The following is a 24,372-nucleotide window of genomic DNA, read 5'->3' as shown; positions in this document are numbered from 1 at the left end:
GTTGTTTGACTGAATGAATTCCCATCCCTGTCATCCTAGTTATAGGATACCTCCTGGGCTATAACTGTTGCACTTTAAGTGTTCTGCTTATATATTTCTTTAAGTGACAGAGAAATAGGCATTTCAAAAGGCTGAAAAAAGCATGAAGCACTTACTGGTGGTCTGCTGTCCAGTCAAAGGTTTGCTCTCCCTGCCCTGGCTCACTGCAAAGATCTTAAAGAGATAGGTTGTTCCTGGGAGCAAGTCAATGACTTCAGCAAAAGAGCTCCTGGTGACAGGCAGTCTCTGGCCATGTTGGCCAGGGCGATTGACAGGGATCACTTCCACTCGGTAGCCAGACACTTGGCTCTGTGGCGGGGTCCACATGATGGTGATCTTGACATCAGAAACCTCCACAAACTGCAGATCTTTGGGTGAAGGAACTTCATCTGAAAGCAGTGACACAGCAGTGTTAGAGAGAATCCTTGGCAATTGGCAGGAGAAGCTATAGCTTTATATGGAGTTAAAAAAACCCAGTTAATTTTGGCTAGCCAAAGAATATGTACCACATTAAGAATGTCATGGTTACCTTACCATAAACATGTTTGCACACATTCCCAGACAATATGCAAGAAGACTACAATTCAAAATGTCACTACATAGTTTGATGTATTTTATGCCTTAGTCACAGAAAGTATCTTGCTGTCACAGACAGAGAACTGAAAGACCAGATGTAATACGCTACGGAAATTCAAGTATATGCAGAACCAAAAGCGGGGTGGGGGGGGGAAATACTCCAGGAGTTGGAAACAGGAACCTCCTTTTAAAATTAAAAGAGAGGGTTTTCAAACCCATGGCATGTTCTCAGTATCTATAATTAACTTAAAATCAATCTTTCATTATTAAAAAAGAACAGGGGCTGATCTGTCCCTTGTAGTCAAAGACAATATCCAGTTCCCTCTGTGTTGGTCCACAGACAGGCAGCCTTGAACTCCTATGTTCAAATGAAACTGATACTGCCCTAAGGTTAACCAATGCTCATTTTTGAAATAAACTGATGCCAAACCATAAAAACATTGAGCTGAGTTCATTCCTGGTAAATTCCCATTTGCAAACACATACTTGCAACTTGCAGCACCATCACATTCCACTGCTACCACATGAGATCTCGTGTCTTTCACTATCCTTTCTTTTGGTTTGGCTATTCAGGCCAATTGGATTCTTAAAGGATCCTGAAACCAGTAGATTTTTTTAATTGTGGGGGGGCTCAAGTTTAGATGGTATGGTGCTATTCTGGCACATCAGTCAGTGCTGAGCAATCTCCCACCTCCACTGACTGCAATGGAGAATAATGGTTAGGACTGAAAAAGACAGGGATAACCCAGGTGAACAATTTGGATTTGTGTTGTGGGGTCTGAGTACATAACATTACACATCTGTAGGCCAAGTACGGGAGGCAAAATGATATACCAGGCTCCTAAAAAGATCTCTTAGCAGGATCCCCTTAAGACAACACAGGAAACTCTGATCTCTCTTTTCCATAGACACAATGCAAGATCTGCCTGCAGTCTGATCCCTGGGAATTACACCCCAATTGATGCAGAGCGATGGCTTCACTGTGTCAGTTCATCACTGTTGTTTTACTATGACTTTACTATGAAACTTCAGTACCACAGACATTTACAATTAAGAAACACAAAAACAATGACAAAAACTACAACTGAGTCCATTTAAGTATTCATTTAGCTAGAGCAATGTGAGCTTGCATTGTCCTTGGCTCTGTGTGCTAAAAGAAAACTCAGTGACAGATTTTAATGCTGCCTATTACCTGTGCGTGGGACACCTGTGGTTTCCTGTTGGATGAAGATAGGAGTACTCTCCTGATTTTCTTCCACTGCGTAGATGCTGATGTTGTACTGAACACCTGGCATCAAGTCACTGAGTGTTACAGAGGTTGCAGTGTCAGGCAGGTTGAGCTCTGTGCTGCTGCCTTCCACCGAGGGTGTGTAGATAATTCTGTAGCCTAAAGCAAGAGAAGTATATACAGTCCTCAGCCATGATCAGTAAGAAAGCACAAGGAATGCCAAAAAATGATAGTTAAACTCATCTTCCTACTGAAGTTTTATAAAAATAGTCCTGAACTTCAGCAGAACCCATGGCTTGCTTGTGCTCACACCCCATGTACAGATCACACACACAGAATGCTTTACGAAGCATAACCTGACCTGGACTATCATTTGACATGTGGATCTCTCTTGCTTGTTATGGAATGGTCTGCATGACATATACAAAGAGAAGGTCATGGGGCTTGTTTTTATTTAACATAAATCCAGAAGGAATTGTTTTGCATCCAGCCTCCTGAATTGCTTGGTTCAGACAATGAAACCAAGCAAATGCTAAACTGCTCATGTGCTTTCCAGCTGGTCTTTCAGACTGGGCAGAATTATGCACTAGCCCTCTGTCCTAGAGGACATATTATATATGACACAAAAGAGACAATTAACCATTGCACATTACAGAACATATATACTTTTACTTTTTACCTAGATTTCAGATTCTAGCAATAATATAAAAGAGGTACACTCCAACTAGACAAACCTGTGATCGGAGCCTGTGGTCTGCTCCAGCTAATGACAATTGATGTGTCATCCACACTTTCCACAGTGTGATCAGGAGGTGCATCAGGAGCTGTTTAAGGAAGTAAAAAGAAGAGGCCAGAAGTATGAGCATAAAAGATAACAAAAAGTTATTGAGCATACAACAGAAACAGCTTTCAAAGTGCAGCAACAGCCACTCACACATACCTGTAGTCTGTGAAGTAGAGAGGATCAGATTCTGCTCTCCTTCTTCAGAGATCTGGTAGACATTAACAATATACTTGCGACCAGGAAGCAAGTCAGGGATGTTGACAGAAGTGGCGGTGCTTGGAAGATCTAAGGAAGGCAGGAAAGAAAAAACTGCCTTAGCAATTCTACCCATCTTCTTGCTTTCTCTCCAAATGAAACAATTGAGACTGCTCTGTTTTAATCTGGGCTGAATCACAGTATTCCTGCAATAAAACAGCATCTGTTCTGCACTGTGCCTTTAGTCCACATCAGAGAAGTTGTGTGGAGAGCTGGACAAGGTCTCCACGCTCAGCAGGCAGGCAACACCTAGGACAGCATGGCTTGAAACGTGAGCTGCACACTTCTGGCATTAAGCCATGTCAGCTGAATAGTCATTTCATACCCCAAAATGGCATTTTCAATACAGAAATCTATGGAAAAATTTTCCCATGAAGAGGTTATGTGGAAAGACTGACTCATGAGTAGAGAAGAATGACATTATGAGGGTTGATGAACTTCTCTCCCCTCTCCCTTTCCCCCAGATGTCCACCTACATGCCAGATGTAGGAAATTCTCCATGAAGCAGCTCCTTACTGGCCAAACTGAAGCCAAGCATCTTAAGGGAAGCTGGGAATTGCCTTTCAATTTGCCTGGAAACCACTTTATGTAGACAGATGATCTCAGGACCTGCTTCACAACACAGCTCAGCTGTCTGGGCAGCCACTGTGCAAATAAGGAAGGTGGTGACAGTGCTGGCAGTCCCAGTGTAAGTCACTTCTGTTCAGGAGTCCAAGCTTGAGAGTTGAGGAAAGCAACAGTCCAGGGAAAATTATTAGGTCTTTTTCCTGTGTGTCTGTCTATCAGTCACACTCATGTCTGAATAGCTATTATAACCTCAAATCCTTGTGAGATACTGCCATTACCATGGTTAAGACAGGAAATTAGAAAAAAGAAGGTAAGATTGTCACAGAAAACAGTTAGCAATGCTTTGCTGTAGTAAACCCAAATATTGTCTCACCAAGATATTGTGGCTCATCACCCTCCTCGCTCAGCTCATACTCAACACGGAATCCAGAGACTGTGTCAGAAGCAGAAACCCAGGAGACAACAAAGCTGTTGGATGTGATTTCAGTGACTGACTCTGATGTAGCAACCATAGGAGGAAGAAGAGTTGTCTCTCCTGAGACAGTGTTGCCTACAAGAGAGAAAACAGGAAAGGTTTAATTAACCAGCACTACTTCTGTGTTACCTGGGCTGCACGAAACAAAGACTTAGGTGAAGGAGATTCTGCTTCGCTGCACGGCCCTGCTGTTCAACTTACTTGTCACTGCTGTGGTGCTGGTTGTGGTAAAATCAAAGCGGGTGACTTCTTTGTGGCCATATTGCTGAACACTGATGAGCTGTCCTTCATATATCACACCAGGCTTCAGGCCTGAGATGGTGTAGGAGTTCTGGTAGCCAGGAACAGTGGCTTCCTTCCACGGCCTTCCAGAGTTTTTCTGAAAGAACAATGACAGTCAGTAAGAGACTCCCTAGTCTGCAAGCAGAGGTATGTAGTGATGCATCTGCTACGTGCTTTCCAAGCACTCTGATATTCAAACACAGGTATGGCTGGAATAGCTAATGCACAGATGGAATCAAGTCAAAGGAGATGAGAAAAGTATGCCAGGAAGCAGGGCTAAGGACATTTTGGATGATTAAGTTTTACTGGGTTAAACTGAAAAACAATCTAGCTTTGAACTTTTTGCCTTTAAAAGGAAAATCATTTGTAATATACAAATTAAACTCATTCCTTTATCAAAAACACAGTAAGGCATGAAGGAATAGCTGGAAAATGCATATTTGAAGGCTGTTCACAATAACACTCTGAGCTGTCATCTGAAAACAATATACAGAAATGTTCTTCCCACCTACCCTGTGTTTGAACTCTCTGGGAAGCTCTAAAGTAATGCTCCATCCTCTGAGGTTTGTACTCCAGTGCTTTAAAGTCCATTTCATTCAGGCCTTGATCCAAGATACACTGAAGTCAGTAAAAAGACTCCAGTTCCTTTAATGGTTTTGAATCAGGGCCTCTATTGTTCTTTTAATAACAGAAAGCATTGAGGTACTAATGTTCTTAATCATTAAGTGGTCTTTCGTGAAGCTGCACTCAGGGGATCTGTAACACAACTCATCTACCTTGGTTAAACTGAACCATTCCTCAAATACAAATGAGCCAACGAGCAACGGCCAACCAGCTTTTGTTTAGACTTCAGAAAAGATTGGGGGATGACTAATCCTATGCTAGGTGTTTATATCTGCATATCCTACTTGTTTTTAACTTCTCATTAATAGGATAAAATCTATCCCAGTTTTCTTTGGGCATGCACATGATACTAAACCAATGTTTCTTAGGATGAAGAAGCTTCCACAAGGATTTACATTACTTAAAGTGAGGAAGGATATAAACTTGTCTGCTTACTGTGCTAGTGCGCTGTTAATAAGATAGCTCATGAACACAATGACCATTAAAATTTGAGCAGGAAAGCATCAAGTGGTTATATAGCACTTGTCTTTGATCCTCAGAGTAACTGTTGACCTCAGCAAAACAAGGAAACTGAATTAGCAACTAAAGTTTGCTGAACTAGTGTCAGCCACTTCTTACAGACACCACAAAATGCCAAAAAAAAAAAAAATACAGTATTTTGGTGAAAAAATGATGATGCATGTGGCACTCACCGGTCTCCAGCGCAAGATGTACTTGGTGATGTGAGATCGTTCAGGAGCATTCCACTGGATGGGGTGAGAGTTTGGCTGGTTCGTGCTCTCTGTGATGATCACCTGAACAGGCCCAGATGACCCTGGAAAAAAAAAATTGCTATTTTTAACATACGGAAGATGTTTTTCTTCTGCCTTCTTTGAGGAGTCATAAAAAGGAGGAAAGTTGTGTGGCTCATGTACTATTGCTATATACAGGAAATGAATGATACTCTCTTTCCACCCTTAATGCTTCATCACTACTTGAAAAACGGATGAATTAGAATATATTTTGGGGGGAAATTAACATCCCCTGTTTGGGTTAATTTCCTATGAGCTGTCAACGAAATAGAGAATTGGAGCAGTCCAGTAAAGTCTGCAAAGCAAAGCTGCATTGTTCAAAGAGAGGGAGCTCCTCAGCAACTAACGACTTTCATCAATTAATATCTCCTGCAATGGGAGAAGAGAAACAGATGAGAAACCTCTGCCAAGTGCAGTCTAATCTTGTGGAACGGCAAACTCCTGATCTGCATTGCATACACCCTGCAAAGAGACACTAGGCTTTTACTGTGGAGCTGATGTGCTGATTTTCTTTATCAGTTGATCTGAAACACTGAAATCAGGCCCAGAAACTAATGCAAATACAAGATCAGCAGTGCCCTAATGCTTAAGACTACTGTTTGCATTTAGTTAGATCAGGCTTAGGCTCAGCTCCACAAAGCTCCCCAGTGAAGAAGGAAAGGTTCTATGATCCCATGGTTCTCTTTTCACTCCCTCCTAGCCTTATTAGGGAGATGTCACTGAAGACTCAGCAGCAATGTCCTCATGTTAATTCTCAGAAAATTCCAGCAAAGAGCACCCTGGAATCTGCAAGGAAGTGTCTCATTTTAGCCATTAGGTATCTTCACTCTCCCCCTACTCCCAACATTTCTAATTATAATTTCTTTGGACAACTCTGTAACATATATACCTGCTTCATATTTAACCAGACTTCCAGGCAAACAAACCTGTGCCCACAGGCAGAAAATTTCAAAGCTCACCTAACCCTAAATCTACATTCAGAAGCATTAGATTTGGTTTATTTACACATTTTCAGTCACTCCTGTGTCTAAAGAAGCCCGAAGCCCTGGTCTCCAGTCTGGAGGCATGAATATTTCACATAGCTCAGGAAGATGTTTGTTTAAGCAGTCTGTCAGGAGTCAATGAAGTTCAGCAAGCTTCAGTAAGAAACTCAAGAAAAAAAGTTCAAAGAAGGCTTGCTTCCTGTTCTTGCCCTCCTTAGTTTGCTGCCCCAAGGAAAGGCAAGTCCACATAGTTCTGGCTGCCAAGTGTTCTTCTGCCTTGTCTCTGGCTCACTAGCTGGCCACAGATAGAAATGCAGCAAAGTTCACTGACAGCACTGCTGGGTACAGGTCAGGTTCAATAAGGTGCTGGTGCAAAGACCTTCTATATGATGTGAGTGAAGCCAGCCACAGGGAAGAGATACCTTATTTCTGTGAAGCACATACTGGCTTCGCATAAACAGCAGGGGCACTTATACTAAAACCCTCTTCCTGAATGAGCTTCACTTTCGCCTTCTTAACTTACAGGGCACTTGGGGTATAAATATATTGCAGCTAATGAGTGGACAGACTCTTCTTAACCTATCTTGATATAAAAGCAGAGAATCACCTCAGCATTGAAACTGCCATATCTGATCTTTATGCAGTTCCTCCAAATTTATGCTCAGAGATGTGCTGGGGAACCAGTGACATAAGCACAGCCTTCTCCTCCTTGTGTTGAGCCCAAACACAGACCTACTTAACAGCAAATTAAGACAGTGGCAGTTGCAACCTTAGACAGGAAAGTAGAGAGGTTCTCCTTATCACGTTCTGTTCAGGAAACTGTAATACAACAAGCCAACAAGCAGGCATTGACTGTCCCTATAAAGATTTCCTGGAACTGACTGGTCAAACAAAAGTCCAAATATTTAATTACTTCAGGACAGTGATCAGGAAAAAATGTTTCACTCCATGGTGGATTTTGCTTCTGTAGTGAGTGGAAACAAAAAGACTACATATATTAGAGTTTTAAGTAATAGAAACTGAAGATTGCAGGTGTGATATTGCTAAATACCATGAGGAAATGTAAACCCAAGTTGTGTGAACTGATTGTCATTCTCTAAACTAACCCTAGCCTCAGGAATAGCTGTTAACAGCCTCACTTCCTCTTTCTAATCATGACACCTATTTGTGCTTGCCAAGGAAGAGAGGGAAACAGTTTTGTTTAAAAAGGAAACCTGAGCAGGTTGAAGGGTGGAAAGTTTGCTTTCCTCAAGTATAACTCAGCAGATAAGTTGGGTTTCTTACCAGGGTAGGTCTGCAGAGGCTGGCAATGCCATTCTCCAATACCACGACCATAGCAATAGCACTGGTATCTGACACCATGGACGTACTTCTCCCATGAATCTCCAATTTGGTAAAAGGTACGGGTCTCTGAATCCTGGCACTGATCTAAAGGCACAAAAGAGACAATAACCATTGTACATTACAGAAATTGTTGTGAAAATCTATGCGAAATACAGGAAAGTAAATTATGAGGCTTATAGGAAAATAAATATTTATTTGCAAGTATACTTACAGAAAGACAAAGTGGCAACAGAAATTGAATCTCAGATCAAAGTTCTTGATGTATCACTGCATGTGTTAAGTTAGCTACTAGGAAGCTAATTCAGTTGTGATGCATTTCTTCAGATACTGTTAGGTACAAGCTGTCCACCTGGCAAACTTCCCAGGGAAGTCACTGGGGTGTTCCTTCAAGAAAGGATTTAGTCTGCACTGTCTATTGTGGAGCCCAGTTCTGCTGCAGTGAACTAAGTCCATCACTCATCCAAAGCTAAACCATGCTGCTCTCAAGGAAATCAATGGTAAAATTCCTACTGGCTTGAGCAGTAAAATAAAAAACTTTATAAATAGGAACTCCCCCATTAGTTTTTAGCAGAGTCTTTCCCAATTTACCATTGTATAAACCAAAGGAGGACAGATCAAATCCTGAAACCAGCTTAACTAGTGTAAATGCAACACAGTGCAAGCACTTGGGTACACTTTCTAGTCTGACTTATGCCTGTGTTTCTTGCTCATTGGAAATGTACAGTAAGGACTAGCATTATGCTTGCTTGGGTAAACAGAAGCTTTTTTTAGAGTGAAACAACAAAATTGAACTGACTGCACTTTTACAGATAACTGAAATCATTCCCCCTCCTTTTCTTCCAAAGTAGTAATTTTCAGGAGCTTTACAATCCAATTTTCTCCAGTAAACCTGTACAGATATTACTGTAAATAAATCAGATTTTCTTGGAAATAGTTTGAAGTTCTCTTGAATTTAGTAATTGCAAGCCAAATAGCTAGGTCTTATCTTCCCATCATGGTTCACCACGGAAGGGGGGAGGCAGAAGAGATTAAATCTCCCCATTCCTGCAGAGAACCATGATGGTCTTAGCTAACCTCCAGAGTGCTATTAACACATGTTCTCATCCTGACCTTCTCTTTGCCAGAACAAACGACAGCCAAAAAAATCAAATTTAATATATGATGGTGCTCCTCTCTCAGTTCAGTGAGGAGACCTAAAGATTTTTGGATAGAGAAAGAAAACTGATCCTAGCATCAGTGTCTAGCTGAATATTGTTTTACCAGCATTCAGTCTGAGAACCCTGCCTGCTTGACCAACAGCTCAGGTACAAGAATTCAGGCAAATCACCCAGCCAAGGGCCGAAGTACCCTGTTATCACAACCTTAAGAAGTATGTTGAAATGATCCATTACAACTGCATCATCACTGACTTCTTCTGTAGCATGTCTGATAACCCAAGCTTAGGTCCTTAAAACTACAAATGCCCTTTCACCTACCCTCCAGCATATCCAGTGGTACTTCTAGTTTTGCATTTGTGCAATTCAGGACACAAAGTGGGCAAAGATTGGGCCGAAACACACACACCAGTTTCACTATACCATAATCACTTTCTACATAGCCACAGAGTACATTTGGCATGTGGGAACAGCTGGTGACTTACCAACAGGATCACATTTCCATCTCCCCCGGCCCTGGCCAAAGCATGTGCAGTTCAACATGTGCCCCTCATCATGACGCTTGTGGAAGGTCTGGTTCACATCATAGGTAATACCATCCACAATGCACTGGTCTGTTTGAGAAAGAGCAGAGACAGTTTGTCAGCAAGAGCTCTAAGTGTTAAGACAAAATCCTTCTGCTTGGCACATTGTTCCCTCTTCCTGATCGGCTTATAGAGACTGACCATGACAAGCTCCATTCAGCCGAAAGGAAGCCCTCCTACTATCTGTGATCATCACAGGTTAGTGCTGCATACCCATTTCATTTATCAGCAGTGTGCAAACAAGCAATGCTGGCAGAAAAGAGGTCTGTAGGGTGCAGTCCAAAGTACTGGATGTTACTCAAACTACAGAACTGTCTGATTTTTCCTTTTGGCAGATTCCACATATGAAAGAAAATCTAAACCAGCACACTAACTCTCTTACTGCCTCCTCTGAGGTGTGAGAGAGGTGTGTGAGATCATTAGAGCTACCCATGGAGAAAAGGGCTACTCCACATTTACAAAGATACCACAAAGAAGAACAAACATCCTCATGCTGTTACTCTGAAGGGTATCTTTGCTACGCTTTGTAGGAGCAGGTAGGAGCAGATCTATTACACACCCGAGATGCTAGTAGTGCTTACTAATCTACTATTCACTCAAAACACAGTAAAGACCCCATGCTTGGGTACTGTGGTGTCAGTCTATTAGGTTCAATGGCAACACATCAACCTGTGATCTGGCCCAGAATTCCTACCACCAGTTTAATCACAGCAAGGAACAGAAAGACCAAACAAACATGCAAACCACCGCAGAAGCATGTTGTTTTGTTAACTGGGATGCAAGAAACGCAAGTTCAGTTCTGGAGTTAATCACAGACCATCTGTCCTTGGGGAAACAACTCAGTTAATTCCAGGCTTTCATTCTCCATCATAGTTTCCCACACCACGGGTATGGCGTCAGGATAACCCAAGCAGCTCAGACCCTCCTATGGGTGCCAAAGACCTCCTCTGGCTGCTATGTTTAAACAGCTCTACTTGGATAACCTTTGCCTTTTGAAAAAGCTAAGTATCTCCACCCTCCTCACCAAGAAAGACCACTTTAACTCCAGAATGGAGCTGCAGAGAACTAGATGTGTATGTGGAAAAAGGAGTTTCACAGACGAGAACTTTTAGCAGTGCATTTCCCATTGCTGCGAAGGAAACACATTTTAAAAAAAGCCTCCCAAAGCCCTTGAGTGAGCTTTTCCCTATAAATTATATCCCATTTCACCAGTGGTGTTAAGAATCCTTTCTTGGCTGCTTGACAGCAACCCCCTGCCTTTTCCAGACATGAAGCCAATGCTGTGAGCTAGATGTAGGATGATCAGATGTCTGTGCTTTTAAGTTTTCTTTTTTTTTGGTATTGCTTAAGCACTTCTCCACTTGGACCACTCATATAAATAAGTAAATAAATAAGAGTAATCTCAGTGCTGTCCTGCCAACTCTTCATATAGATTAGCCAGCAAATGGCTAATCCAGCACAGAGAAATTTAAAATTTTACTGCAGAACAATAAAACAGAACAGTTATACATTCAAAGTTCAGACTAGTCTGGAGTTCTGTCTGTTCCTGAGCAGGGGAAGTGCCTCTACCAAACTCTCCACAAAGTCCCAGTGGTGCTAATTCCTCATGTAGACAAAACGGGGTAGGGATAGCTGCTGACCAAGTTAACCAAGTTTTGCCTCTGCTTGCTAGCCTGCAAAAGCTGAAATAGCATTTTCCATCACATAAACAAGACAGGAACTTTGCTCTTGCGATTCACATTCTACTCCAAACAAAAACTCAACATATAGTTCTTGAGCTTGGGCTGAAACTCACAATGATGGAAAACCAATTTATCCCACCTCCAAACACTTAAGACTAAAAAGTGTTGAAATCAACATGAGAATCAGTACCTCTGAGTTGTGAATAGGCAATGCATGTCCATTCTCCACGGCCATTTCCTACACAAGTGCATCTCATCATATGGCCCATATCGTGCTGTTTATCCCACTGGTCTCCAACACGGTACATGACACCATCGTTGGTTGTGCAGATTTCTTCATGGGCTGGTTAAGAAGAAAGCAAGAGGATACTTTATGTGGCCAGAATTAACAAGATCTTGAGGGCTTAGACCATTTGCAATGCCCCTTCATACTGTGTAGTGGTTTCTGCATCTTAACAAGGAAGCTTTAGGCACTCATTCAATTTCAAATAGCATTTTTGCTGGATGGGGACATCCTCTAAGTGCAGATTCCTTGTAAGGGCTCATTCATTTTAATTCTCATTTGAAAGCTACTAGAAATAGCTTCTGTACTACGTCCAAGAGGTGCTACATGAAAGAATCAGCTCTTGTTACATCTATGACTTTATATGCACACAGCCATCTGAAGACTCACGTGTTCCACAAGCTGTTTTAGGACTCAGATGCTACATAGCCATTACTTAACAAAAGCCTTTCATTTAGGAATTGGCAGTGACATTTTCTCCCACATGTCCCCTTATGGCATCACAGAGATAAGCATGAACCAAGGAATGGACCACAATACTGATTTTGAATTATTGCCATTTTCAGGGTAGCACACTGATACTGTAAGTACAGACCTACTCCTAATCACAGATCAGGCAAAAGAAAGTGATGAGCCATTAAGGAGAAGCTTTGGTAGGTGAAAGATAAAAACCTCACTTGCTACAAAACTCTCTAATGGATCTATACCAGTTTGTACTAGCTGAGAAGTGTGCCTACCACTGACTTGCAGCAAAGAAGTAATGAAAATTGCATTCTCCTGGCACTGCCTAGGTCTGTACTAGAGGTGATCAGTAGAAAAACAGAACAAAATGAAACTTCAGAAGTGTCTTATAGGATTCTGGGTTGGAATGCAGCTCATTGGAAGTCATCATTAACTGATCAACGACAGGCACCTCTTCACTTTCCACCTCAAAGAACCACTTATAGGTACTCCATACTCCCTTTATGGTTTTCAGCCTTACCAGCCATAGGGCAGAACCCAAATTTCTGGTCAGCATCATAGTTCTCAGTGGTTCCACACCACTTCATGTTGTCTCTCCGTCCCTCAGAAGTACAGTCAGTGTAGTTGCGGTTGTTGTACAGGAAGGGGAAGTGGCACAGAGCACCGTTGGAATTGCCACCACGTGTTTGGACCAAAACTGTACAAAAGTGAAAAGAAAACAGATGCAAATGAAGCCTGCACTCTCCCTTAGCGTGCATGGAAAAGCTTGAAAAGCAAACAACTAGCACTTCTTTTTCCCATGTGTACCCTGTATATTATTCACAAGCCTCTTTTCTTGGCTTTAATCAATTCAGATCTGGAAACATAAGCCTTGCACAAGGTCAACTCAGTTCAAACATCGCTTTGAAAGAAGTTGTGGAGCCAGCCATGGGAATTCCTAGGGAACAGCAAAACCCAAAGCTTACTGTGTTTGGGAAGTAGGTTTGTAGACCCTTTGTGCCAAGGTCTAGGGAATCAAATAAACTCAGTTCTCAGCATACCTGTGTTATCTCACTGAGGCTATTACCCAGTTGTGCCCTTTGGCTTAAAGCAAACGTTAGCACTTAGGAGAGGGTTACAATTCAGTTATGTACAACAGGACAAGTCAAAACCTCTCTGCAGGTTGGAAGCTTCATGTTTTGCAAGCAGCAGTGGAAAGAGGGCTGTAATCTACCTGAACTACTCACCTCTTGAGCAACTCTGCTTTACAGATAGTGGAAAACAAGGAGGCTTTTGTTGAGGTCTTTCTATATTGATATTTCTCATTCCCCACAGTATAGCACAAGAAGCCTCACTAAAACAAGAATGTGTGCAGAGACAGGGACAGTGTTTAGGTTGTTTTGGGCTTGTTTTTTTTTTCTTAAGAAAGAATATTGTATGTATGCACTGCAGAGGAAGTCTTGACTTTTATTAGAAAAAACAGCTGAAGTAGAAGAGAGTTAAGAGAAAAAATAAATTTATGCAGTGTAACAAGTGGTATTTTCATGTGGGAATGTGAAAAATTCTTTCCAAGTTCAGATCCCAGAGGAGCTGCCTGGATTGTGTTCCACGGATGTTTGATGGGTTTTCCAAGAAGTGCAACCACACAGGTAGAGCTGTGCTGTGAAGGGAACACCAGCCATCCACAGACAAGAGGGAATGCTGCTGCATTAGTCATGCACCAGCTCTTGATCAGTGATCACAAATCACATTAAGATTACTGCTATATATGGCAACCTGGCTAGATAGTCAGGACAGAGGGAGTGACAAGGGACTGCACAAACTGTACTCCATGGATAACCTCTTCTTCCCAGCCTAATATGGGCATTGCTTTAGCAATTCAGCCAAGCAAACACAAAGACTAAGCATCCTTTGGGCCAAAGCTCTACCCTGACTAGGTGCTCCCAATTTAAGGTCAGCTTAAAGGAGACAGAACAGGACTCAAAGGATACACTTGTATCACCCTGATCACCCTCCAAAGAAGCCAAGGGCACAAAAATGCCCCGCACCAGGCAGCCCTTCATTCACAGGACTGCCTTGCTGCTAAAGCATGCCTAGAGTCCCTCCAGGCTGCAAGAATTGTTCAGGACATCTGTCCCTATGTTGTCTGCTCCTTCTTCTATCAGTGCACAAGGCTCATGTGCGTGTGAAGATCCTCTGAGAAGAACTTACCATTCTGCTCAGTACAGAAGGAGTATCTCCTGTCCTGCTCGAAGTTGGAAGTGGTGCTGCACCAGAGGTGCCCATCCGTGCGGCCTTCGGTGGTGCAGGAGTAGAAAGTCCTTCCATCATAAGTGAAAGGCAGAACACAGGCTTCTCCATCAGAATTGCCACCATAAGTTTGGGTCACAGCTTTAAAACAAGCAAATCATAGCATTAGATTCTGTCTTAAAGCAATCCCCAAATCTTACGGTTCTAAATCAGCAATAGCCCCTCTAAGCCAAGTCACTGGCTGCTGCAAACCCACACTGACTGCCATGGACCTGGGCCAATACACACCAACAGACGACTTAGCTCCACAGCTGTGTCATTCTTTTACATTCTTTTCCAAACATACATTATTGCAGCTTGATTTGAATAGTTACTAATGCTGCTTCCCAAGGGCTCTGTTTTCCCTCAGCATGTTATATATAACTCACTGGGAAATGTTTCTGCCCTACAGAACTAGGCTTTAAATAACCAAAACAACTGTTTTTTCCCTCTTACACCTTTCTCCAGCATGTCTTCTTCAGAAGACAGTTTTGATACATACATAAGGGATTCTACTTCAAAACTAACACACCACTCAATTGTCTTGAGATCTCACTGAACTAAACAGACATGAAATGCAAACTCATACCTATTTCCTGGCAGCTGACTCCATTGCCCAGGCACGTACAAAGCATTTGCTGGCTGCCCTGTGTCTTGAGCCACTGCATACCCACAGAGTACACCACTCCATTATCAGTTATACACTGGCCATATGGCTGAGGCTGGGGCTGTTGAGGCTGGGGCTGATACAACGCAGTTTGCACATTTGTGAAGCTAGGAGAGCCAGATCCTGCACCGGAACATAGGAGAGAAGTGAGACATGACATACAAAGCTAAACAACAGAATGCTTCCATAAAATGCTGAGCTAATAAAACCTTAGGCACTCCATCATATCAAAGACACAACTCTATTAGCTTCCCTAGACACATTTTAGTTATTCCACTTAGCAAACTACAAAGTTAAAAGAACTCCCACTCCTGCTAATGACAGCCTTTGGCTTCTGCCTCTGCAGAGTGCCTTTAGAGAGGATTAAGAGTCAACTGCTTTTCATAGGAATATTTTAGAAACTTTTTTTTTCCTTAATTTCATTGAAAGAAATGTAGAATAGGAAAATCAAAGTCAGTGACAAGACAATAAAAAATTACCAAGAAGTAGGGAGAGAAAGCAAAAAGGATTAATTTAGAATTTTTCATTGAAAAAGAAAAATAAACCACAAATGTATTCATTTACTCTGGGATTCTTTCACTCTGAATCAAAGTTTTTGGCCCATCATCACTTGGAATAATATGGAGAGACAAAGAGGTTTGTTGTCTACATTATGGAAATTTTTGCTAATGATTCCCACAGGCATCTTCATAAATTCAGCTCTGCTGAAACAGGGGAAATAGTAATGGAAAAAAAAAATACTGGCACCCTTGAAGATTTGTGTATGCTGAAGTTCAGACCTTCTGAGAGTCTGAAGTTAATCTGCTGGTACTAAACAGTTAAAGGTCATTTACCAAGAAAAATTTAGTGTAGGTACTGCAGGAAAACAGAGCAGCTTTACACTGCATTCACCAACAGGAAACCTAGATCCTTAAAATGGCAAAAAAAAAAATCATTTAAAAGCTGAAGACTTTAATGAACCTCGGGCAAAAAATATATGCTATGTATAAACTACGTAATATTTCCTACCAAAATTACAAACTATCTAAAAAATGTGTATTAAATAGCATTGCACACATTTCTGGTTTTTAAAGCTCAACCTTTACTAGGTGTATTTATCTTGTCAAAGAAACCAGATGGTCTCAGTGGAGTTTAAATTAAGGACATTTCAAGAAAGCTACCCTGAGGCGAAAAAGTTCAAATATCAGCTTGACTTGCCCTGCTTCCAATACAAAGCTAGTACAGAGTTCCTGTGTATGCAGGGCCTTAGAAGTGATTTACTGCTCTGTGGCTGTGCAGGCAATCACATCTGTATGTGCAAGTCCCATTTGTGCACAGAAACAAAGTATAAATTAATATTATCTACTCATGCACAAACAAGGAGCATTTTCTGAACTCTGACCCTCTTTGTTGCTGATCTTTCCTGGACAAGACTTCTAAAATCCCTAAATTAGGATGGCACAATTCAGTCCCAAGTCTTAGCCATTTAAATTGTGCTTTTCCTTGTCCCTTCCCCTTCCTTACACATTACGATGCCCCACTTACCAGTGCTAGTCGTATGCAGGGATGTGTGTCGTTCACATTTCCATTCACCTCTGCCATTACCAGTACAGATGCACTGAAGCAAGTTTCCACGGTTATCCTTCTTGCTCCAGGTATCTCCAATTCTGTAGGAGGTCTTGGTGTCATGGTCATTGCACCGATCTGTATAGGAACATGACTGTTAGCTAGTTCTGCATCGAATGACTCCACACCATGCAATTTATAGTACTTAATCACCAACACTTTCAAATGAGCTGATCATTTAAAGCCTTTATTGAAAGCCCACCTCATTTTTTGCAGCTCACCATTATAGGTCTTATATGCACTAAAGCCTGCATTAAACTGCATTGGTTGACAGCATCTGAAAATCCTGATGCTTTAGTCTAAGAGAAAGTTCACATTTATTTCCACAACTCTGGGGCTGTTGTCAAAATCAGTGTTGTAACATTCCAGTGTGAATACGTTAAGCTATGCTCAAAATCAATGTGAAAAAGTACATTCTGGATTGAAAACCTTCCTGCTAATTACTTTTAAAGCTATTTTAGGTCCATTCTATCTAGCATACACCTTAAAGCTTAAACGTGTTTTAATGTTGGGGTTTTTTTGGGGGGTGGAGGGTTAAACCAGAAGTCTTTGTAGCTGGATAATTTCATACTATACACAGTTCAAGTTTGGGAATCTACTTCAGTTGAAGGAAACTAAAGCCTATTTGAGGGCAATATGTTAAATTCCATTTCTTCCAACAGAAGCGTGCATGAAGCTCCAAGAAAGTTAACATAAGCTGCTCATGTCATACTAGGAATATTAGATTTTCTAAATCTCCCTGCTGTCTTTAATAACCACAGCCCCTGATGAATTGAGTAAATGGGTTCAAAGGACAGCATAACAAACTGCTTTTGTCTTGATGCCAGATCCACGTGGATTAACTAGTTGTACTTCCATTACAACATTCTACCTTCTTATTCAAAAGCAACTTGATACAGTGGCTCAAATATAATCATGGATCAATGAACGTGGATTTATGAAGAACTGTGGAAGGGCATCATACCAGATTGCCCCCGAAAGAGCACATGAAATAGAATATGAATGTGGAAAGCAAGTTACTAATTTGCAATATATAAATTTACCAAAAATACAGCTTTTGCCAGAAGAGTGGTAAATTGGTGAAGTATTCAAAATGTAATTTTGCAAATGTGAAAAAGACCCGTCTCATTGAGCTGATTCTCAAATCAAGACAATGAGAAGCTGAAATGTCCACTAAGAAATCAGCTGTGATTCTGGAAAAGTCTGTCTATAAAAGATACATAACTGCAACACATACTGAAGTGTAATCGTAGAATCATAAAATAGTTAGGGTTGGAAAGGACCTTAAGGTCATCTAGTTGCAACCCTCTGCCATGGGCCTCACACTAGACCATGTAACCCAAGACTCTCCAACATGGTTTTGTATTACCCCTTTGTGGGCTATAGCTATCATTTTATATACATACATTAGAATACCTTTATTTGACTGTATTTGAAAACAAAATGAAAAATGAACAGGTCATTATATTGCAATTTCCCCTACAAAACAACAGTGCAGACCTGAGCTATAGGAGGAAAGATACTGCCAAATAATTTTTATTAGTAATAGTAACTCCTCCAAAATTCACAAACAACACATTCTCATTTATTCATTCCTATTTCACAGTTAATGACTTTTCCCCATGTGTTTTTAGCCAAACTTAATATTGTCAAGGCTGGTTTGACTTTTATAGCTTATTTCTTGACCAAGTCTCTCCAGATCTTCAGTTTTAATCCCAATCCTCCTTAAGTGTTGTAGTTCTTTAGAGATCTGCTGTTTATATCAGCTGAAAGCCATTATCCATGTGCCCCAAGGCAGCTGAATACAAGGCAATTTAAATGCTGCGGAAGCATTACCAAACCTTGCATGACAAAAGTGCAAGGTACAAAGTTGAACTTTCTTGAGGCAACTGGTGTAAAGCATGATAGCTCCACAGCAGAGCTTGCCCCTAACAGAACTGGAACAGAATGTGAATAAATGAGAGATTTGGGGTTTTAAAAGCCCTGTTTGCTTTGCAAATACAAATAAAATGGAATATTTAGGGTAATGTCCTTCAGTGATGTAAAAAGTAAAGCAGTCACCTGCCTTGCTGAAGCACATCCACACAGAAGACAAAATGGCAGTAAAAACTAACAAGCAAGGCAGCAGAGCAGGCAAGACAAAACCTGTTTCAGCTAACATATATATTGAACAGCAACAAAGAGAAGAAATAAGACAACATTTCAATCTGACAGATCCCGCTGTTGGAGTAGATAACTAATTCTCCCTGAAGAGAAAGTACTTCAGAAAGGAAGTTAAACTCCACCATTCTGCAGACCAAGCAGTTTCCCTGTCAGGAAGCCTGGGAGATGCACAGCTGTGACTCAGCTGGCTGCGGATTTCTCACACCTTTCACTCTAAATCAGGTTAAAACCCCAAATAATCCCGCCACAGACCACCAGCTCCCCAGCGTGTCCCCACATCGCAAATGGAACAAGCAAATGCTCCCCTCACCTCAGAGGGGTTTATTTTCCCTGCTTCTCAGAGGCAGCCATCCCTCTACAACCACAGTTGCTTGCGACAGGGTGAAAAAGGAAGCCATTTTCTTTTTGATGCAGGACAGAGTTGAAAACTCGAGGTAAATAAAAAGGAGCACTTACTTCTGGAGGTGCAGGTGATGCGGCCGCTGCCCTCCCCCAGGCAGGTACAGTCCACCATCATCCAGCCCTGGTAGGGCTTCTCCCAGGTCTCACCGACCACATAGGACGTCCCGGCTGTGTTGTCGTAGCACCTCTCAGCTGTGAGAGGGAAAGGGGATGAGAGTCCACCCAGAGCTATCCCACACTGGGATGCACCAGGGAAGACAAGGAGGAAGGAGCCATGCACCCTCGCTGAGCTGGGGGAGAAGGGAGCTGCCACCTACCCACAGGCTTGCAGGTCCACTCGCCCTTCCCGTTGCCCAGGCACACACACTCCAGCATGTAGCCACCGGTCTCATGGGGCCGGCGCCAAGTATCGCCGATCTTGTAGGACTGGCCGCCCTCATGGCAGCGATCTGCAGCAGAGAGAGGAGAGCTGAGGTAAAGCCCCACACCAGGGATAGCAGTGTGGCAAAAGTGTAAGGGTGCCCAGCCAGGGGTGGAAGGGGTCAGCTGGGGCAGAGGTGTGGGGCAATAAGGAGAAGGAGCAGGGTAGCCATGGCTGTCCCACCTCCAGCCTGCAGAATGGCGCTTGATGTTTTCCATAGGCACCCACCATTTTCTGAGCCTCAGGTCCTATCCTCTCTCTTCATCTAACCCCTTCCATGTTTCAAACCACAGCCAAAACCTAGCTGGTGAAAGGGGAATACCACAGCCTAAGGAGGTGCTGTTTCTCCCTCAGCCTGAGGGCTGGTGAGGGAGGGTTTGCCTCCACCTTATTCTGAGTGGTACCTCTTGGGCTTAGAGCTCTGTGTCCATTCCTAAATAGCATGTCGGAGGTGCTTGGTGTGACACCCCAGTCAGACATTGGTTCTTTTGGATTTGGAAATGCCACCCTTTGGAAAGGCAGATTCCCAGCCTGCCACTGCCCACAGCCCTGAGGTGCAGGCTCAGTCAGGGAAAAACATGGAGAAGGGCAGTTTGCAAACACAGGGTTTTCTTCCAAGACAAATAAAGGAGGAACACATATCCAGTCATTTATTAGGAGCCACTAAAATGTTTCACTGGCTCATTTATGAAAGCAGGGAATCTAAGAGTTACAAAGACAGATTTGAAGACAATTGCAGTCACTGAGACCCTCCAGTGAGCTCTAAACCAGGCTGATGATGAGGAAACGAGACTGCTTTTATGTTTGCAATTTCCTTGCTGACTTTCTTTTCTTACAATACTTATCATCCCTGCCCAAAAAAAGCCATTAAATTCTGAAGGGCTTCAGCTCTACTTGTTAAATTCAATATATTTTGTCCATGCCATAATGATGGCTGGCTTCTGAGTCCTCTGTGGCAATGCTTATGATCAGAATGTGTGTTTTAAAACAAGAATCTGGGTACTTTTAAGAACAAGACTTTTCTCAAAAGTGCCTCAGAAACTTTGAAACCTCAATGTCCTGACACACAGTGATCTACATCTGGGCTCCCAGAAAGTCTAGTTGTGAACTAGAGGGAAATGGTGAACAGTTCACTGACTCAGTAAGGAAAGGATTCAATACAGAGACATGAAAGTCAGAGCTGGGGATAAAGAACCAAGGGAAGAGAAGGAACAAGAGGAAGGTATGGGGCCAGCTGGCAAAATGGAATTGCAGAATCACACTGAGCTGGTGTCTGGATGTCAAATCCCGGTTCCATCAGGGACAAGTGTTGGCATGCTTGTCATCAGCTGCAGAGCAGACTCTCATTTTTTTTTTGTTTCCCAGTCGAAAAGACTGTTTTCATAAACTCACCTGTGAAGATGTAACACACTCGTGTAATAGTAAATGTACTAATCTGTATGGCTGGACGCTAACGGGAATTTTTTGCCTATGTTTATACACAGACCCCTTTACCTCTTAAATAAAAGAGGAATTTGTTTCTGTGACTGTCTGTACATGGGGCAAAGAATTTCAGTTCCAAGGTTTTAAGTCTTTGGATTAAAACCCGCAAAGATTTGCTAATGGGCATTTGGAACACTGTGTAAGTTTCTCTGGAAAACATGATACTAAGGAACAATAGCTCTAGTAATAGGCTCTTGGTTACATACTGGCAATGGTGCAGCTGATTCTCCCACGTCCAGCTCCAATGCAGGTACAGTCCCAGATCATGGAGTCCTTGGGGCGCTCGTAAGTCTCCCCTACTCGGTAAGTGGATCCAGTGTATTTGTCAAAACAAGTTTCTTCAGCTGTGAGGGGAGAAAAATCAGCTTCATGTAACCATGCCAGTAACACACACAGCCAACGGAAACACACACTCCTCACTTCCTCACACAGATGCTTTTTTTTCTTTTTTCCTGGGAAAAAATGCGTATCAATCTCCTATTTCTTCCTGGGGTGGAACAGCAGAGAGGAAGTTGGGTGAAATTCACCCCCTCAAGGTCCCCATGATGCTGAATAGCCCATCTTCCCTCCCCCAGAGGGCAAGAAGTTGGGCATGGCATTTGACAGGCATGCCCTGAAAACATCAATCCCAGCTGTTTGAAGTGCAACAGAACCAAAGACGTGAGGAAGAAAACATCCCATAGAAGCTGTGTGCTTTGTCATGTTAATCCTCATTCTGACTTGGCAAAAGATAGAGTATATTAATCCCAAAATCTACAGCAGTCCCAAAGTCAACAGCACTACTTGTGAGTTGTTCACACTCGTGCATGAATAATAGATTACTGAATCATTATGTCAATGCTGCCACCAAAATTTGAGATCTGCAACAGAACAACCTTCTTCACCTCTGGAAAGATAAAGTTAACTGTGTCATACAGGAAACTTGCTATTGGACTGTAAAGCTGTAAAACCTGGGAATCCTTGCAGGGGGAGGAAAGGTAAATTGAACCCTGTTCTATGGAGGAGTAAGGAGACTGAGTACTCCTTAAAATACTCTGGCTGCGAGGCAGGCAGCACACAAGCCTTGCAAAAGAGATTGCTGGGACTCTCCCATCTGTCTTACATGAACACTATCAGCCAGGAATCAGTTTTTCTCTCTTATATCTCTACAGCAACTTAAAGGAGTTATGGCAAACCAGTGGCTTCAGACAAATACAGACAGATTACACCTGATAATCTGAACTACACTGTATCCCAGAGAGATGCACCTTCCAGCAGACATTGCATTTAGAGTTCTTTGTGTTACCTAAGCTTTTTCTGCAGAAGATTAAACAATCTCATTTTACACTCAGTTATAGAAAGCTCACAGCACGGCTGGGGGGGGGGGGGGGGCTGTGGAAAGCTGTAAGCTGAAATATTTTTAAACAAGCTGACGACACTGCACAACTATGAAAAGTTGGGGTGAAGCAATCAAACAGCAGAGAGCCAGAGCTGCAAAGTGACTCCAGATTTGAACTTCCCCGTGCGAGTCCAGGAGTCAGTTCAGTTCATTATAAAGAAGAGGTTGGCTCCAAAATTAATGTTTAGATCCAATCCTCCAGAGGGATGAGTGATGTTTGGCTCAGAGTTCTGCTGGCAGGCCCATCACTAATGAAACGCATTTCTTAAAATCCCAAGCCAGATCTTCAGTGTAATTGAGTGTAGATCCGTTACTGACCCTAAGTACCAAACTTCAGCTGAAAAACACGGTCTGCCAGCTATATCTCGGTACAAGGCTTAGCTTACTCGGCATCAAAAGCCATGCTGAGGTCTTGGTGCAGACAAAAGAGACCGCCAACTTACGTTCAGGCTTGCTTTCGCAGTTAAACCCTCTGCTTCCACCATAGCAAGTACAGACCAGCGTGTTTCCCAGGTAAATGCGCTCCCACTGCTGGTTTATCTGATAATATCTTCCATTGTCATAACAGGTCTCTGGGAGGGGGGGAAGGGGAAGAAAAGGAGAAGCAGAGGGGGAAAGAGACAAGAGAAGTTCGAAGTTACGGACGGCACGGCACAGGCAAAACGCGCCTGCAGCGGGCATCGGCTGCCGCGCCGCAGCCTCGCACGTGTGCGGTCCCGCCGGGTACCAACGGGCCGAGCTGAGGAGCCAGGAAAAGCCACCTGGGGGTCACCCAGCGGGGCCGGGGCCGGCCCCCCTCCATACCCTGCCTGCGGGACCCCATCCCGGCGCGGTACTCACGCTTGCCCTGCGCGGGAGTGCCCTGAGGTACGGAGGTGGTCTGCGCCTGCCGCCGGCTCTTGCCACTGCCTCCGCGGCGGTGTCCGCCGCCGCCGCCGCCGCCACCGCCACCACCACCACCACCACCCCCTGCCGCCGCAGCCCCCAGACAGAGAGCGAGGAGCGCCAGTCGCCACACTGTGCGGCACGGCATCCTGGCGCGGCACGGACAGCGGCGCCGCTCGCAGGCAGCCCGAAGGACGGGACAGCGGAGCCGCCCGGGCGCTATATAGGGCGGGCGGCGCGGGGAGGGGGAGCCCGTCGCCGCCTCGGCGCCCATTGGTCTCGGCGTCGCCGGGGGCCGGCCGGGGGCTGCTACCGCCCTGTTGAGAGCAGGCGACCCGGTCCGGCCGCCACAAAGAGCAGAGCCGAGCCGAGCCGAGCCGGGCCGGGTCGGGTCGGGTCGGGTCGGGTCGGGTCGGGTCGGGTCGGGTCGGGTCGAGTCGGATGGGATGGAGTCGGGTCTGGGCTGCGAAGGGAGCCCGTCCCGAGTGGAATGCCCGCCCCCGTAAGGAGAGCTGACTGCAAGGCGGTCGTGCCATTTTGTAGAACATCTGGCTTAACAAAATTTTTTTTTAGGGAGAGACAAACTTTCTCTGACTATGCTGCCTGTAAGTTGATACCGCTCCATTCGGGAGGAAGAATGTTCTGCAGGGAGGGAGAAGGTGAGGAGTAACATATGAACAGGGTTGGAAATGGGAAGCCAAAAGTGATGCTTTATCTCCTGGTGACTCAAGGTTAATATGTTTCATACCTCACTTGGAAAGAAAAATCCGGATTGGTTACATTCTGTTCAAAAGTATAACGGCCTCTTTCTCTGACTTTTATTTCTTGCTGCCCAAGATCAGTTCTGAGAACAAAAGAAAAGTGAAAAAAAAGGTGCTAGGATTTGACCCCATTTTAAGTCACCCCTTCAGTGTGATGATCTAATGTAACCCTGCTGAATACAATTTTTTTGCATCGTGTTTCCACTGTTTTCTCATAGCCATCTCTA

The 24,372-nt window shown here is 43.4% G+C and overlaps 1 protein-coding gene across 4 annotated transcripts in view; it reads right to left on the bottom strand.

The window, feature by feature from the left end:
* FN1 (fibronectin 1) overlaps window positions 1–23,541 on the bottom strand; it is a 54,674-nt gene extending 31,133 nt beyond the window's left edge. For all 4 annotated transcript variants that reach the window (XM_061348047.1, XM_061348049.1, XM_061348045.1 and 1 more), the window contains exons 1-19: window positions 23,340–23,541; window positions 22,943–23,071; window positions 21,328–21,465; window positions 19,536–19,667; window positions 19,273–19,410; window positions 16,573–16,731; window positions 14,971–15,171; window positions 14,304–14,483; window positions 12,634–12,810; window positions 11,559–11,711; window positions 9,588–9,716; window positions 7,889–8,032; window positions 5,523–5,644; window positions 4,126–4,303; window positions 3,823–3,999; window positions 2,784–2,912; window positions 2,578–2,667; window positions 1,808–2,002; window positions 156–428 (exon numbers count right to left, since the gene is read on the bottom strand). In XM_061348047.1, the coding sequence (XP_061204031.1) occupies window positions 156–428; window positions 1,808–2,002; window positions 2,578–2,667; window positions 2,784–2,912; window positions 3,823–3,999; window positions 4,126–4,303; window positions 5,523–5,644; window positions 7,889–8,032; window positions 9,588–9,716; window positions 11,559–11,711; window positions 12,634–12,810; window positions 14,304–14,483; window positions 14,971–15,171; window positions 16,573–16,731; window positions 19,273–19,410; window positions 19,536–19,667; window positions 21,328–21,465; window positions 22,943–23,071; window positions 23,340–23,532 (3,037 nt within the window). In that variant the 5' untranslated portion in view covers window positions 23,533–23,541. The remainder of the gene's footprint in view (window positions 1–155; window positions 429–1,807; window positions 2,003–2,577; window positions 2,668–2,783; window positions 2,913–3,822; window positions 4,000–4,125; window positions 4,304–5,522; window positions 5,645–7,888; window positions 8,033–9,587; window positions 9,717–11,558; window positions 11,712–12,633; window positions 12,811–14,303; window positions 14,484–14,970; window positions 15,172–16,572; window positions 16,732–19,272; window positions 19,411–19,535; window positions 19,668–21,327; window positions 21,466–22,942; window positions 23,072–23,339) is intronic.
* Between the last annotated feature and the right edge of the window lie 831 nt (window positions 23,542–24,372).

The sequence above is a fragment of the Neopsephotus bourkii genome, unplaced genomic scaffold (genome assembly GCF_033783945.1).
Source record: "Neopsephotus bourkii isolate Nb327-2 ecotype Australia unplaced genomic scaffold, CSIRO-AGI_Nbou_v1 NB_335, whole genome shotgun sequence".
NCBI classification, from domain to species: Eukaryota; Metazoa; Chordata; class Aves; order Psittaciformes; family Psittacidae; genus Neopsephotus; species Neopsephotus bourkii.
The sequence above is the reverse complement of the archived record's forward strand: the minus strand, read 5'-3'. Positions and strand labels throughout refer to the sequence as shown.